Genomic DNA, 16,347 nt, shown 5'->3' with positions numbered 1-16,347 from the left:
AGCTGTAGAGATACATTTTAATGTATAACAAAAGGGTTACCAAGGTTAAGCATTACGTCATTCATTTGAACAAAACAAAGGTTAAAAAGAGTGAGCAATGAGCATGACAGTGGATTGGGCAGTAAAGTGGAAACATGTCCTCTAGTGCAAGGCAAATGGGAGTATAGCTGAAGAATGGACTACCCACAACACAATCAATCACAATTCAATGCCCTTAGGGTACAGTACATTTAGCCTCGAATGACAACTCTATGCACAATTAAGAGAAGAGATCTATGTCAGTTACACATTATGGCACATGAATGGGTAAGTTGTAACATAAGGAAGAAGGAGGTATCAGCTTGCTATGTTTGAGTGTAACAGTGACAGTGTGACACGGAAACAAGGATATGCTAAACCAAGGAGTGAAGCACAAACAAAACCCTCTAAATCCTCTTTTCACACTCCTTGAGCCAAACTTAATCAAGCTGTATTGGATCTGGCCTGGTTACGTATACACCATAGTTGCTGGAATGACGCTAGAAAGGACAAAGTGAAAAGAGAATACCTGTGCCGGCACAGTACAGTTCCGCTCGGCCACATAGTGTGAATCAGGCATTTGTAAGCCGAGACGCAACGGGATGACACAGTAGCATACCTAGGAATCTGACAGTATGACTTAACAAGGGATGGACTCAAACACATCTGAGGAGAACTTAAACGGCAAACATTCACAAGACGGCAAAAAGGCATACTCTTAACACATACTGTGTACAAAATACATGACACCAAACATAAAAAAATTAAAAAACTTCCTGATGGCAAGCTTGATTGATCCTTGATTATGGCAGAGATCCAATTTGAGTGATGTCACTCGGTGTTAGTGTAATACATTTGTTTTTTTTACTTAAAAAAAATCACAGAGGAACCCTCCAGGTGACTTTCAATGTGGCATGCTACAATCCCCCACTACTAGTAAGACAATCTTAAGCAGAGCATATTCATCCCCGTCTACGTTCATACTGCACATCATGCTTCCTTTTCATTTTGGCCCGAATAGTTATTGATTTAAATAAAAGTGTTAGAATTGTAAGGAGTGTACTCTGCAGACTTCTCTACTTGCTACTCTGTTTCAGTTCAATGGATGCACATGAAACATTTTGAGTCCTTCGTGTGTGTGTTTTACTGTTGTTTTACCAATATGTCGTATCTCTGTTCGTTGCCTGACTAGAAAGTGCCGGAAAAATGTAAAGCTACCGTATATGTGCAACATGTCAGTGTTAGTATTACAAATGGAGTGCTCTTTTCGATCAAGACAATTCACAATAGAACAAAGCAATTCGGCGGCCTTCCTATGGACCAGCAAAACCGACCGAACCTGCCACTGTTATAAGAGAGAGCTAAACAAAAACTGTATTTGGCAACTTTGCTAAAGTTGTGTATCCAACATTAGTATCTTTCAGCCTAGTCTTGCAGTTAGTCCGTTAGTGTAAACATAATTTGGCGACTCCACGCATCGTCGCAACCAGTACAGTTAGTATATAGAGCTGCATTTCATTTAGTCTAAGTATGCGCCATCCAATGTCATCATCATTCATTTGACTTTAACCCTATAGCCAGGTTAAACTGAACGAATAAAACAATGGTGAGTGCAGTGTTCCGTCTGGCTACTTCAACCTTTCCATAACAATCCACTTTGATCGACCTGACGGGTTGAAATCAAACGATGCAATTGAACGGGTTTCAGTGTGCTTCTCTGAGGCATTCAGACCATGAATGGATGGATTTGAATGTAACTCTCTCAACAGGCTAAACATCTGAATGAGTGTTGATGCTCAGAGTTGAGAGAGGTTAGGCTTGAGCCATGGCTACAGTTTCAGGAGTCACACAGACCCGAGTCAGAGCTGTGTCCGACACCAACACAGTCCAAGAGACACAGTCGTCATTTACGGTCACAGGAAAGAGGAACAGTCTTAATTGGGGTTGGTGGGTGCTTTGGAGGGGAGACGGTATTCAATAGACCCACAGGGTGGATGAATTGACAGCATTGGGAACATTAGAGGAACAGTCACTATTAGAACCCGTAGGGTAAAGGGAAAGGTCTCTGACGAGATCACCACCAGCTGACCACAGGCTGTGGGTTAGGATAACTCTGAGTTATCCTCAGAGAGCTGAGTGGGATACTCCTGTCTGTACATGAAAGTGAGAAGAAACAGTGCCACGTCGTGTGAACACCAATAGGCAGTGTGAGAGGTCACCGCCGACCAATAGCGGCTCTCCACCATGCCCTCTCGCAGTTCAAAGTCAATACGCCTCTCCAACTCCACTGTAACACACAGAAAGACAAAGAGTTTCACAACAAACACACACACAAAACACGCACTTTAAATACTAGCCATAGATACGGGGACAAAGCAGTTACAAAACGCAATAGGGAAACCTCTGTCAAAAGGGAATAGTGCGTAGTAAAATTCACTGCTGGCTTTCGAAAACAATATGAAGGAGTAGGGTCCAATACATTTTTCATATACTTAAAAATAATTACGATGTACTTGATTTAGCCTGCCTAGCATGAGTTTGCACTTTTGGTTATGACACCGGTTTGGTTCTTGGGCTGTCCCCCCCATAGAATAACCCTTTGAATAACCTATTTAGGTTCCAGGTAGAACCCTTTCCACAGAGGGTTGTACATGGAACCCACAATAGTTCTACCTGGAACCAAAGAGTTCCCCTAGGGGTACAGCCAAATAATACCTTTTGGAAATGTACTACAGGGCAGAGTTTATAGATTTCTTCCTTCCAATGAGTTTTTCCTGGCCACTGTGCTCTTGCTTCTGCCTTTGCTTGGGTCTATGGCCGGGTTACTGTAAAAGCACCTTGTGCTTTACAGACACATTTGACTGACTGATTGATTGTGCTTGACAAGCTAAATCAAGAACACCTCAACAATTTCTTATAAAATATTTGCAATGCATAATTGATCCAGGTCTGTGGGGAGCACTAAGGTAGATGCTTCGGTTGAATAGATCTGGTATAGGGATACGTACATGTGGTGTTGTCCAGGATAGCCGAGGTGGAACGAGACATGGAGTGCTCTATTTCTCTCGTCTCCTCGACTACCGCTAACTTCTCCACTAACTCGGCAGCCACGCCCTCCTCCCCGGACACGGCATTATCCACCTCCAAGACCCCGGCCTCCGAGTCAGAAGGCTCCTCCTCCACGCCGCCCACGTGACCACTTGAGCGCGAGAAGCGGGAGAAGAAGATCCCGCCGATGCCTTTGCCGAGACTTGCCGCGCCTGCCGAGACAGAGAGCACATAGCGAAACTCAAAGACAGACAAGCACACATGCACACACTCACGATCACGTGGCACAGCACAGGACAACACATAAGTCTACTAACTTCTCACAGATATAGGCAGGAAAACAAGGGAACATTTATACTGTACCTATCACACCCATTGATTTACACAATTGCATTAGACTTGGTCCTATACTGCAAAGTGTTCTGTAAAAATACTATCTAATCATGAATGAAGGAAATCCTTTATTCATAGGTTCTATAGTGTCAATCCCTGTGACAAGACTTAATGGCTCCCCATTGATTTGTTGAGGCTGGGTTTTCTGGACAGTGGTTCTGTGCTTGGCTTGCTGCTACATCAGCTATGCAATCTACTTCTGTTTCAGCGAGCAAAAATGTGGTATTTCCACAGAATATATATTTTTTTACACACACACACGCACAGATATATATATATATATATATATATATATATATATATATATATATATATATATATATATATATATATATCTTAATGCGTAGGTCTGTCCTTGACTAAAGCCAAACAGCCCACTCTCTCTACTATAAAATAACAAAATAAGCCAATTTCAGGAAAGACCAAAGTAAAAAACACCAACAAGATAAACAAAGAGCAAAGTCTAAAAAGCAAGGAGATAAAAATGAAGAATCCACCACTGAAAGTCCCTATGTCTCTCCCTTCCTCCCCCCGTCACTCATGCTCTCTCTCACCCATAATACTGGCTTTCCCCAAGTTCGTAATGGACTCTCCGTAGTGTCTTCGGGCCTGAGGGGGGGAGGTACAGGGGCTAGGGAGGCTCTCTGTGTCCGAGACAGATGCACTTTCCTTCAGTGCAGGGTTGAGAAGCGTGGGACGGATCTGGTCGTACGGAGTCGGACTACTTGTGTTATACCTGTAGATCCCGGTCACAATACAATACATGTCATTCACAAACACTGATTCATACAAAACTGCTCCAAGGGTGCTGCTCTGCTGCCGATTCTGTGCTGTCCCAATATATGTGTGTGCGTGTGCGTGTGCGTGTGCGTGTGTGTGTGTGTGTGTGTGTGTGTGTGTGTGTGTGTGTGTGTGTGTGTGTGTGTGTGTGTGTGTGTGTGTGTGTGTGTGTGTGTGTGTGTGTATACTGACTGTGATCTATTCTACTCAAAATAAAATACTAAATCCACTACTCACCAGTGTATTTGGACAGGTGAAATGTTACTGTAGTTCTTTAAGATTAGGGGCTCCAATCGGTACGCCTGAAAATACAGCCATAGGCATCATTAAGCACTTCCATGATGCCATCAGCAATCTGGGAACCGGAACCCAAAACCAAATCGTACGTACACTATCTAGCCAGCCACTTGATTTGACTCTGGAAGCACAAACGGAAACAGCAGGTATGTTTCCACCCCTACCAAAGCCCTTCCTGAGCCCCTTTCCCTTCCAATCCTTTACCATCAGTGACTGACTGCATGACTGAATGACTCTACTGTCTGGTTCAGTTGGTTGGCTCACCACAGGGTCGGTAGGATGAAAGACGTTGAAGAGACGTTGGCAGATGGATTTGGGTAAGATGTGATCCTGGGTCACGTTGTTCCCCGGTCGGATCCCTCGCAACGCCAAGAACACGGCCAGGGGAGAACCCATGCAAAAGAAGTTCTCCACCTATAACAAAATAAAAGGCACAGAGAAAATCAGAGGGGAACCGCGGTTAAATCCATGGCTCAATCTATCTGTCATAACAATTAGAAGGAATGAAATATGGAATTTGTCACCTTAAATTTCAAGGCTGAAGAAGAGCCTTCAGATGATGGGGATTGCAAACCAGCAAACTGATTTTCCAAATCCCGTAACCTTTAGACATGAATGCAACACCAATATTATCACACAACCGTAAATGAAACATAAACATTCAACACTGGGGACAAATGGCGGTGGGATCTGGGTCGTATTCAACAGGAAAAACCGTAGCAAAGAAAAATCCTACAGAAAATGAGTTGGAAAGTTGAAGTAATCCTTCCCTGTTTGAGCCAGTTTTTCCCCCCTGTTTGGTGCCTAATGAATTTCCGTGAACAGACGGAGATAAAAACATTCATGAAATAAAAATACTTTCAGAATTCATACACTACATGACTAAAAGTATGTGAACACCTGCTCGTCGAACATCTTATTCCAAAATCATGGGCATTAATATGGAGTTGGTCCCCCTTTGCCGGTGTAACAGCCTCCACTCTTCTGGGAAGGCTTTACACTAGATCTTGGAACGTTGCTGTGGGGTCTTGCTTCTATTCAGCCGCAAGAGCACTAGTGAGGTCAGACACTGATGTCGGGTGTGGCTCGCAGTCGGTATTCCAATTCATCCCAAAGTTCTTCCACACCGTTCTCAACAAACCATTTCTGTATGGACCTCACTTTGTGCACGGGGGCATTGTCATGCTGAAACAGGAAAAGGCCTTCCCCAAACTGTTGCCACAAAGTTGGATGCACAGAATTGTCTAGAATGTCATTGTATGCTGTAGCGTTAAGATTTCCCTTCACTGGAACTAAAGGGCCAAGCCCAAAACATGAAAAACATCCCCAGATCATTATTCCTCCTCCACCAAACTTTGGCATTGCGCATGGTGATCTTAGGCTTGTGTGCGACTGCTCGGCCATGGAAACCTATTTCATGAAGCTCCCGACGAACAGTTCTTAGTTCTGACGTTGCTTCCAGAGGCAGTTTGGAACTCAGCTGTGAATGTTGCAACGAAGAACAGATGTTTTTTTTAACACCCTACGCACTTCAGCACTCGGTGGTCCCGTTCTGTGAGCTTGTCCGGCGTACCACTTCGCGGCTGTGCCATTGTTGCTCCTAGACTCCACAATAACAGCACTTACAGTTGACCGGGGCAGCTCTGGCAGGGCAGAAATTTTCCGAACTGACTTTCTGGAAAGGTGGCACTCTATGGCGGTGCCACGTTGAAAGCCACTGAGCTCGTCAGGAAGGCCGTCCTACTGCCAAAGTATGTCTATAGAGATTGCGTGGCTGTGTGCTCGATTTGATATACCTGTCAGCAACGGGTGTGGCTGAAATAGCCGAATCCACTCATTTGAATGAGTGTCCATATTCTTAAAAAAGATGTTTTATATATATAGTGTATCTCAGCAAAGGCCTATTTATTTCTAAAACCCACTCTCTCATCATCACAAATTGTAAGCAAGCTAGTTACATTCCCTCTTAAAGACATGAATGTCATCGGGACAATCGGGTGATCATTGATGTTGATGACTGATGTAAATCTACAAGTTAGCTGATGGTGATTTACCTCTTTATGTCTTTCTGCCTCTATCTGCTGCGGCTATCAGCCAACCAGACCAAATATTGATGAGGATATAGGCTAAAGCAAGTGTTAACAAGTGTTAATACAATTTTATGCTGCTGTGGCAGTACATGTTGTTTTTTTGTACTATTTCAAATGAATTATTTTACAAAGACATCAAACACGTTAACAACACCATCGAGTACAACAGTATGAATCATAATATCCATAAAACCTAATGGTCAAACAGAGCAATGGGTCCAATCGTTTTTTCCACCATACATTTTCCCCACAGGGGATTTCAGAAACACAAAATAATGGGTCTGTGTTTCGTGTGAGCTTACTATGGCGTGACGTTTTAATAACCGTCTAAATCTGTCTCGGACAACGTGGCGTTTATCAATATATTTGCTTGTATTTTACACCCAACAAATGAAATGCTAATTAGCTGCTGGCTATCATAAAGAACGAAAAATGCCATGATGATCTGGACGAGACTGCTGAATCGAGGCAAAGGTAAGAATCTCTAGATTAACTATCTAATGTTAGCTAACTGGAGTAATGAATAAATTGTCTAAATTCCTTTACATTTACACGTCAGCAGAGGTGCCAGCTAAAGATGACGTGCTTGCAGGGATTTGTAGTCTTGCATGATGTCTACCTTGATGCTAATTAGCATTTTTGAATCTGAGCGTAAATAGAGACGAATATATAGATAAAAGTCACCTTGTCCGAGAGATTTACATGGTTATCAAAGTGTCACACCAGGGTAAGCCTACACAAAACACAGCCCTTATTTGAAGTGTATCTAAAATCCCTGTGGGAAAAATGAATGGTGGAAAAATGATTGGAACCATTTGCATTTGACGGTTAGGTTTTATGGGTATTATATGACACCTCTGTGGGGCTCTATAAAGAGGGGGTATGGCCTGGGTCCTATCAGGACACACAGGGCAACCAGCGGGTCCTGCCAAAGCACGCCCAGCATCCCGTGTGCAACGAGTCAAGCCTGGGGTGGGGGTGATACTGTTGGCAGTACTGTTGATATATAAACTAGGTAGCTAGCTACAAACACTTGACCTGGGATCGCATCTCTCAAGCCATGCATGTTTGGATACCGGGAGCGCACGAGCTCCGTACACGGCAGCTCAACAGGCACAACCAACGGACGGGTTGGGGGTGGCAAACTTGACGACGACTTGCGGGCAGTGGGTTCCAAACAACAATGACAAAACAAAATAATATTTTTGGGGGAGGGGAAATTAGAGCCTGACCCTGGCTATTGAGTGTCTATCTACCTGAGTCGTGTGAGTCTCAGCTCCTCTTGTAGGTGATGTTCCTGATAGCTTGACCAGCACTCTTGCATCTCTTTTGGGTCCGGCGATAGTTCTTCATGATGGAAGCGTACGGGGTCCCAGCCTGTCATGATGTCGAAGGTTATGACACAACCCAGGGAGTGGGACACGATGGACACCTTGCCACTCTCCTCAAACTCGGGGTTCCGCATGCAGAAGAGTGTGTATAGACGATTCAGCTCCTGAGTTAGACCCCTAGTGATCTACAGACACACGAAGCATGATGAATTACATTTGTGTATTAGGCTGCAACTGCAAATTGGTAGATATTAGAATTTGAGATTGAGTGTGTGCGTGTATGTGGTAAAATATGCATGGGACCTGCAGACAGGTGTGTGTGTGTGTGTGTCTAGACACATGGCATGCGAAAGTGGACACTATCATATGTCTACTGTATGTTTATTTGACTCACAGTGACCAGTGGGCCCCTATAGTTGTCTACTCTACAGACATACAGACCAGCGGTGGCTGGTGGCACCAAACATGGGGAGGAGGGGCTCATAGGATTTATGGTAATTTATTTGGAATGGGTGGTGCCATTAATTAAGAGAGTCTCACCTCGTCTCTGTACAGAGGGCTGGTGTAGTACATGATGTCCATAGCGCTGCTGTTGAGCATGTCTCTGAGTCCTCGAACTTTGTCTGGAGTGATGGAGTCCACGGTGTCTGCAACCATCATACAACCACACACACACACACACAAACCACACACACACAAGTCACCTTCAAAGACATTTCAGTCAATCCGGTATGTCAAACAGTGGGACTACAAGCAAACTGACCTAAAAACCGGACTCTGCACTCTGCCATCTATGCTACCATGAGGTTTATTGGCGACAACGTTTCCCGACCACTCAGGTCTTCAATAGGTCACAAAGTAGGTGTGGCCAAACTGGCCAGACATACCTCCATCCAGGCACAGTTTGGACCTCCACTCCACAGGAAGGAACTCCACATGCTCTGTGGAACGATCGGAGAAATGCTTCTCCTCCATCTTCCTAGCAGCATCCCTCATCCTGTAGACGAGTAAAGGCACAGAGGCAGATGCGCATAAACAAACGTTACACTACCAAGAATGTTTGGTCATATATTCTAGGAATACCCTCTTCATGAAGCTTTATGAGCGCATTAGTATTACACAACATAGCTGTGAATAAGTGATCATAAACAATGGTGCCGCGACAGCTTTAGATTGAATCTTCCAGGTCCAATCGTTGGTATCCTTTCTCCCACTCTGCTCGCTTTCCGTACAATAATACTAGATTATAAGCATATGAGATTGTATAAAACTCTATGGCAGGTTCTGATAGGGTTTTATACAGTATTATAACAGAGTTCATTGTTCCTGTAACTCACATGCTTGTGTTCCTGATGATGCGGCCCTCATCCATCTTCTGGCCAATCCCATGCACCACAAAGACAATGTGTGTTGTTTCGGGCGGTGTGTCTTCGGGCGCTGCCTCCTCCACATAGCCCCGATGGAGACGCGTCCCACTACTGCCAGCTGGGAAGGACACAGGGGAATTATACCAGTTATTATACAGAACACTGTAAATGTAGTTTTATACAGTACAGAAACACAATATTTGAGCAAATCCCACAAAAGATTGCTAGTTCTTTCTGTCAAAATTTATGTTTTTACTCAGGATCATTATGAGATGAAAAAAAATACATGCTTATGACAAGGCTTATAATGCATTATAACCATAGGTGCACAATTGTACCTGCAGGTTTTAAGTTAGATGTTATACACCTCGTTGTAGGCAGTGAAACACAGAGGATTCTAATTTCACCTCAGTGGGGATACAAACCTTTGGAGAAGCCCAGTCTCTGGGTGACAGTGCGTGCGATCTTGGAGGTGGTGGCATCACTGTAGAGATACACCTCGTCCACACTGTGCCAGTCCACATGGCTTCGGCTCAGTTTCAAACTGTGGATCGCTGTAAGAATCAAGAGGGAAATTAATTAACATAGACCTAATAACCTCCTTCCGTTAATGTGAATTAAGTCTCCAGTGACCTTTGTAGAAATCCCACTTCCATACACCGCTTGCATGCACTCAATCAAGGGCCATGTTCAGTAGGTAATAAAACGGAAGAAAATTGTCCAGATATGAAATTGTCCAATAAGAATCGCTTGTTTTTGTTTTCTGCGGTAGCCATGTGCGAAGTTCTAGCCACGTTATTTTCTTTCCTTATTCAAAGTGTTTGTTTTTGGGCCCAGAACCGGTGTGTGTTGTTCATCTATATCATTCACATAGAATGTGACACAATACACCCTTCATCAACACTGTCACGCCAGACGCCCCACATGGCACGCCCCCGTCCCACTTGCCATTGAGTCCATCCACTTTACAGTCCTTGCTGTCCACTGTGGTGGTCACCACCTCGGTGGCAGTCTCGTAGATCTCCCTCATCTGGTGGCCACGAAAACGGGCCAGGTGCTCCAGCTCGATGAGGTCACTCTCGTCCTCCTCCAGAGGAAGCCACGTGCCGTCGATGAACCACTGGCCCCTCATCACAGGAATACGGTCCTGCTCTGTGGACAAAGGGGTTGCGATGTATGGTCATGTCGGTCCATCTGTATTGAATGAGCAGGTATTGAATGAGCAGTAGGCTAACTTTGCTCTATGCTCGGACAGATGTGGGACTGTTATGACATGCTTATTGAATAGGAATGGCATCAGTGTGATAAAACCAGGATTAACACGACAAATAGCACGAGAGAGAGAAACATCTATAGTGATAAGAATAGGCTACTCACGGTTCCAGTAGACAGGGTAACATTCTTTCTCTTTGACATCCACTTCATAGAGACCCCCTCTGACGCAAACAGCCTCAACGTTGACACTTATGGAATCCAGGTCGATGTCATCCGTCTCGTATCCTCCCTCCCCTTCACCTTCCCCTTCTCCTGTTGCCGGATCCGCCTGAACAGCTCCCCCCTCCGCCACATCCTCCGGTTGGTCCTCGGACCCCGTGGCTGACCCACTGGGGTTCTCTGGTTCGGTGGCATGATTGCGACATTTCACCTTGCAGGGGTTTAGTTCACATAATTTGCGGTAAATTACTTCAATTTTCAAAGAGTCGTGTCCAACAAATGGCTTCCAGGTTTTCTTGTCCTCTTTGTAGAACCATCGCACTTCCTCAGGTCCCAGCTCGGTGACGACCTCCCCGCGGTGTCTGGAACTGTTGGAGCGGTTCCGCTTCTTTGTAGTCACACTCCCATCACTTTCGGTGTACTTCAGGTCGTTTGTGATGTCCAAATAGCCTGTCCCTGAGTCGGGGAGAGAGTGATAGCCCGAGTAAGTTTCCTCCACTAGGCCCAATATCATGCCGTCTTGAGATAAACGGTGATCGCCTAGCAACAGCGGAGGCAAGTGCATTTCCAAGCCGGACTGGACCGAGTCCATCTCCCCGTGTATAGTCTCTCCCATCGGTTCCTCGTAGCAGGACACAAACACATCATTGGCCATATCCCAGTCATTGCTGCTCACGGAATTATTATCCGAGCTCAGTCGACGGGTAGTCGGCTTAATGTCCTTAAAATTGCTCATCACTTGACAAAAAAAATCAACAGCTTGTTCCCTAAAAAACAATATGGCCTACGTTCTCAAACGTATTTATTTCTGCGCCTCTTGTTGACCTTTGATTGACAGTCATAGGTCCAGGACTAACGGTTTCCAAACCTCCTCCTTGATTATTGTAAATGCCACCATCTTTGAGCCCGTTCATCCACTCATTACCCAGATACAGGCTACCAAATTGGAGATTTTTTGAAATTGCTGATAGATATCCTACTATTCAGAGACCCATTTTGTCACTGCCAGTAGGTTTACCTGTTCACTTATTCTATTCGCATGCCTATCTGCGACTTGCTTACAACATAATTACAATGGTAGACTACGTGCTCCTCCTCCCAAATGCGCGAAAAGATTGCGCATGAGGGGCAGATGGTGCACTGGCCACCGTAGTTGAAAGACGGAAGTAACTGCTTTGAAGTATACGAATATTGTTTTCTCCACGGGTTTAATCATAAATTGGTTTATTTATCTTTAGCCAATATTTAAAAAATGGCAGCGGTGTTTCTAATTACGTTGTATGAATATTCTCCATTATTTTACATTACTGTCATATCGTTATGTTTCGTTGTTACCGCCGCCATGGTCCTCGGCTGGTAGGTTCCTGTCAAATTGCCTTGTTATGACAACAACAACATTAGGCTGTTATTATTGAATGGAATGATTATTTTAGCCTACAAATAAAGTTGCCAGCTATCTGTACTTACATTAAGCAATCGGCCCTGTTTATATTTTGTTCAGTAAATCACAGGAGACTGTTATTTGCGGTAATAAATATTGCAAACGGAGATGGTCATTTGACATCACGGCAATGCTACGTTGACACATCACGTGACAGCATATAGAGTGATAAATGTTGCAATGTTAAGCACGCACGAAAATGTTACATTTTTTTATTTATTAGGAGCCCCATTAGCCGACGGCAATGGCAATAGCTAGTCTTATTAGGCTGCGACCCATAACGAAAAATACATTACAGACCAAATACTTTGCAGTGTACATATATTAAAAAATATTCACAGGTTGTGGGGGTGTGTGTATCTATCAGTTACACATGCATGTCAGTACATACACACAGCAAGTAAAATGAAACTTTGTAGCATTAGTGCTATCCGGGAACCTTGGAACGGTTCTTACCCTAACTATAACCATTACCTAACCTTAACCCTTATCTAACCTTAACCATTTTAAAAGTCAACTGCAATGGGGTAAAGTCAGAGTTGGGACGTCCCAAGGACCCTGGATAGCATGGACCTTGGATAAACCTGGCATTCGGGAAAGTTAATCAAAGTGTCATTGCCTCAGAAAAAAATACAGTACCTGGTATTGTATTTACTGAAACATGGACTGTTCTGCACAGTTGTCTACTAGTTTTATTATAACATGTGTTTGTTTTTTAAATAGCCATTTACAATGTTCTACATGTATTTCTTTACATCACAAGGTAGGCTATTAGAGAGCTTTCTTTAAAAGCAGGATTTTTAAAATAAACTTTTATCTATTTGGTGTGCACGCAATATCAAGTTGTTATACTTTAGGCTACTTCACTTATCTTGTCTGATCTCTTATACACACAACATAATGAAATATTCAGATTTTCTGTCCTGTGTTCCACCATATCTCCCATAGGTTTGGTTTCGATGTCCCAGTGATTCTCCGCAGCTCTGATGAGACTGAGTCAGTCGTGCCTGTCCCAGAGAAGAGGATGGTTCAGGTGACCAACCCCTTTGCCCTAGAGATGGGTTCCTCTGGGGTGGCCTCTGTGACTGGTGAGAGAACATGCAAAGACAGTTATTATGCAACAAACCACACATAGAGCCAGTTTCTGGGACCCAGATTAAGCCTCCAGGGCCTAAAAGCTATTTCAATGGTGATTTTGAATAAATGACCTGTATAGCATAGTGTGTTGTATTAGGCCTTTGCCCACACTATGTTATAGGTGTGCCACCATGAATGATGCGTGAATCTAGATTGTATAAACTGTGTGGCCCTGAATGCTGATTGGCTGACAGCCATGGTATATCAGACTGTATACCATGGGTATGACAAAACATTTGTTTTTCCTGCTCTAATTAAGTTGGTAACCAGTTTATAATAGCAATAAGGCACCTCAGGGGTTTGGGATATATGGCCAATATACCACAGCTAAGGGCTGCGTCCAGGCACTCCATGTTGTGTCCATACTTTAGAACAGCTTTCAGCTGTGGTATATTGGCCATATACCACACCTCCTCGGGCCTTATTGCTTAAATATACCACATTTTCGTATTGAGTGGTTAACCAGGAAAATATACAACTAGTACTGCATCCATGCAAATTTCCTCAACGCCCATCTGACTGCCACTTTGAATCATTCATTGTTTTCCTCTTTCCAGAGGGTGTGTCCCTGCTTCCATGCTGCCTGGAGCCTTGTGTGCTGAGTTGTTACTGGGGTTGTGGTGTCCATGCCCTACAGGGGGCGCTACAGTCGCACCAACACGGCCCCAGTAAGCTCACCACGCCACATCTGTTCCAGGAAGCTCTGCACTTCCAGTACCATCACTGCCAAAGCTTCCAGTATCCTCACAGGCGATAATCGTATAATTGGTATCGTTGTTGTTAGTATAAGTACATGTTTTGTATATGGGATGGTCTTATGATGTGTTCTTCATTTTTACTCTTAGTATTATCTTTCCTGTTGTCTAGTCACTTTACTCTGCCTCTATGTACATACAGTGTCTAACTCAAATACCTCATACTCCTTCCTGCACATTGATCTGGTACTGGTACTCCCTGTATATAGCTTAATTCTTATGTATTTTATTCTTCTTGTGTTACTTTTTAAAGTGAATTGTTTTACTCTGCATCGTTGGGAAAGGCTTGTGACAAATAACATTTGATTTCCGATATTCAGGTTCTAGAAGATATTATTTACTCATGTTTGTCTTTTATGAAATATTGCACATTAATGCATGTTTCACTGATGTATGATATGTCATATTTCATCATCATGATATTTAGTTGTGGCACTAAGGTTGAGGATAGACAGATGGAGTGCATGCATGGCTAAAATTACATGTCTTTCAGTTCAGTTTCATCCTGCATGTATTTTACCCCTTAACCAAAGGCTCAGTATCAGTGGAGAGGACAGAGAGGAGCATTATACCAAGATGCCAGCCGATCTGGGGATCACTGATTTCGGGCTTTTGCCACGGGAACGCTACCCCATAGTGGCTGTCCTCACACTGGCCAAATCTGAAGCAAGGGACACTTACAACATTGTTAGTGTGACAGTCTTGGTAACACTTGGAACATCATCACATGGGGCCAGTTTCGTGGGCACAAATTAAACCTAGTCCTAGAACATGCCCAATGGCGAATTCCCACTGAAAGGGTTTTTATGTCTAGGACCAATCTATGTCCAGGAAGTCCAATCACTTCAATGTGTATTATCATAGGGGTAATGATGCAATCCACACCCTGATGTAAAGGTGTGCTCGTTAGGTTTAAAGTTACCATCTTGGCATGGGCGTAGTCCTGGGATGTGACACTCATTATCCCTCATTGTTCCTCTCGCTCAGGTCGCCAGCGTCACAGTGGTTCACGTTCCAGATGACAAATACAGCCTGTCGGCACGGATCCTGTTTCAATATCTCCTCACGGCACAAGGGAACATGTATGAATTGAAGGTACGGCTTTATATTTTGTTAATTCATCATTTATTTCTCCAGTCTCATTGACGTAGCAGGAATGTCTTGTTCAAGGTAATGGACAGGGGCTCAGTGAGATTACAGTAGCCTATCATTACTTTTTTCAGATTTTTGGTTGTGTTCTAATATCCATACTAGCGTGCCGTTTAGAACGCAGGCCAATGTGCCAATACATTTCTTCCTACGTGATGTGCTAGTGTAGTTATTAGAACAGAGTATTCACTGTTAAGAGCAAGTCTGATGCTGGCAGTTAACATCCTTACAAATGTAATGTTATCTGCTCCAGCCACTATTTATGTCAGCCGAGACCAAGGGGTTGTTGGAGGCGACTGACCCCGACCATAGCACAGAGGCACCACCAGAAACACAGAAAAGAGAACCTGGAAAGGAGATGCCAGGAATGGAAGATGAAGAGGATTGGTCAGAGGAGGGAAAAGGCAAAGACTGTGTGGTGTGTCAGAATGCACCTGTTAACCGCGTCCTGCTGCCCTGCAGGCACGCCTGTGTGTGTGACGGCTGTGTCCATCGCTTCCAACACTGCCCCATATGCAGAGCTTTCGTATTAGAGTCCTTTGCCCTGTTCCAGCAGACCCATATGGAGGAGGTAGAGGAAGAATGAACTGTAATGTAGCAGGTCAATATTACCAGTATTTATATGAGCGTAGTAATGTTACTCATTGGAGTAGCTCTACAGGCTACTGATAGGAAGGAATGGTGTCCAAATAGTCCATGCTGACTGTCACAATAGGTGCTGTTCCAACAGATACAGGAGTACAATTTCAACAGAATCAAAGTGTTTACCGAATGGATGATATGGTTTCACATTGAGGCGTTTTATTGAACATTTCCTACTGTTTTATGGCTGTGAGCATATAAACCACATTTTATCACATTGAGTTTGAGGTGCAAACTACTTGTACTATTTGTAAATGTAGATATGGAAAACCTAATATTTTTGATGTGCAATGTATAGAGAATGTATTGTTTTTGTCAATATACCATACAGTGAAGTGTTTTTTCTTTTGACCCTTAAATCACAGACAAAGTTATGAATTGCATCTTTATGAAAATCACAAAGAAATCAAACCTGGCATCACAGCTTCCAAGGTTTAAAAGGCAGCAAAAAAAAATAGGACAATC

The 16,347-nt window shown here is 43.7% G+C and overlaps 2 protein-coding genes across 2 annotated transcripts; one reads left to right on the top strand and one right to left on the bottom strand.

Moving 5' to 3' along the window:
• LOC123990921 (phospholipase DDHD1-like) lies at positions 1–12,321 on the bottom strand. Its single transcript, XM_046291944.1, has 13 exons — positions 10,702–12,321; positions 10,273–10,476; positions 9,750–9,878; positions 9,295–9,442; positions 8,845–8,954; positions 8,498–8,604; positions 7,883–8,142; positions 5,061–5,139; positions 4,801–4,950; positions 4,477–4,541; positions 4,014–4,195; positions 3,027–3,278; positions 1–2,305 (listed from the first exon to the last, which is right to left on the bottom strand). The coding sequence occupies exons 1-13, from the start codon at positions 11,492–11,494 to the stop codon at positions 2,121–2,123; spliced, it is 2,664 nt and encodes an 887-aa protein (XP_046147900.1). The 5' UTR covers positions 11,495–12,321; the 3' UTR covers positions 1–2,120.
• cgrrf1 (cell growth regulator with ring finger domain 1) lies at positions 11,883–16,347 on the top strand. The gene is made up of 6 exons (XM_046291946.1): positions 11,883–12,114; positions 13,148–13,287; positions 13,894–14,074; positions 14,631–14,778; positions 15,079–15,186; positions 15,494–16,347. Exons 1-6 carry the CDS (start codon positions 12,011–12,013, stop codon positions 15,824–15,826), a joined length of 1,014 nt encoding a protein of 337 aa, XP_046147902.1. The 5' UTR covers positions 11,883–12,010; the 3' UTR covers positions 15,827–16,347.

This window comes from Oncorhynchus gorbuscha, linkage group LG12 (assembly GCF_021184085.1).
Source record: "Oncorhynchus gorbuscha isolate QuinsamMale2020 ecotype Even-year linkage group LG12, OgorEven_v1.0, whole genome shotgun sequence".
NCBI classification, from domain to species: domain Eukaryota; kingdom Metazoa; phylum Chordata; class Actinopteri; order Salmoniformes; family Salmonidae; genus Oncorhynchus; species Oncorhynchus gorbuscha.
This window is presented reverse-complemented; position numbering and strand designations above follow the sequence as displayed.

Bases quoted from the DNA above. Each gene is read 5' to 3' on its own strand.
- cgrrf1 (XM_046291946.1), top strand. From the start codon at position 12,011: ATGGCAGCGGTGTTTCTAATTACGTTGTATGAATATTCTCCATTATTT. The intron at 12,115-13,147 runs GTAGGTTCCTGT...TATCTCCCATAG, and splicing joins GCCGCCATGGTCCTCGGCTG to GTTTGGTTTCGATGTCCCAG. The intron at 14,075-14,630 runs GTATCCTCACAG...CCAAAGGCTCAG, and splicing joins CATCACTGCCAAAGCTTCCA to TATCAGTGGAGAGGACAGAG.
- LOC123990921 (XM_046291944.1), bottom strand. From the start codon at position 11,494: ATGAGCAATTTTAAGGACATTAAGCCGACTACCCGTCGACTGAGCTCG. The intron at 10,477-10,701 runs GTGAGTAGCCTA...CTTTGTCCACAG, and splicing joins TTACCCTGTCTACTGGAACC to AGCAGGACCGTATTCCTGTG. The intron at 8,143-8,497 runs GTGAGACTCTCT...GTGTGTCTGTAG, and splicing joins GCCCTCTGTACAGAGACGAG to ATCACTAGGGGTCTAACTCA.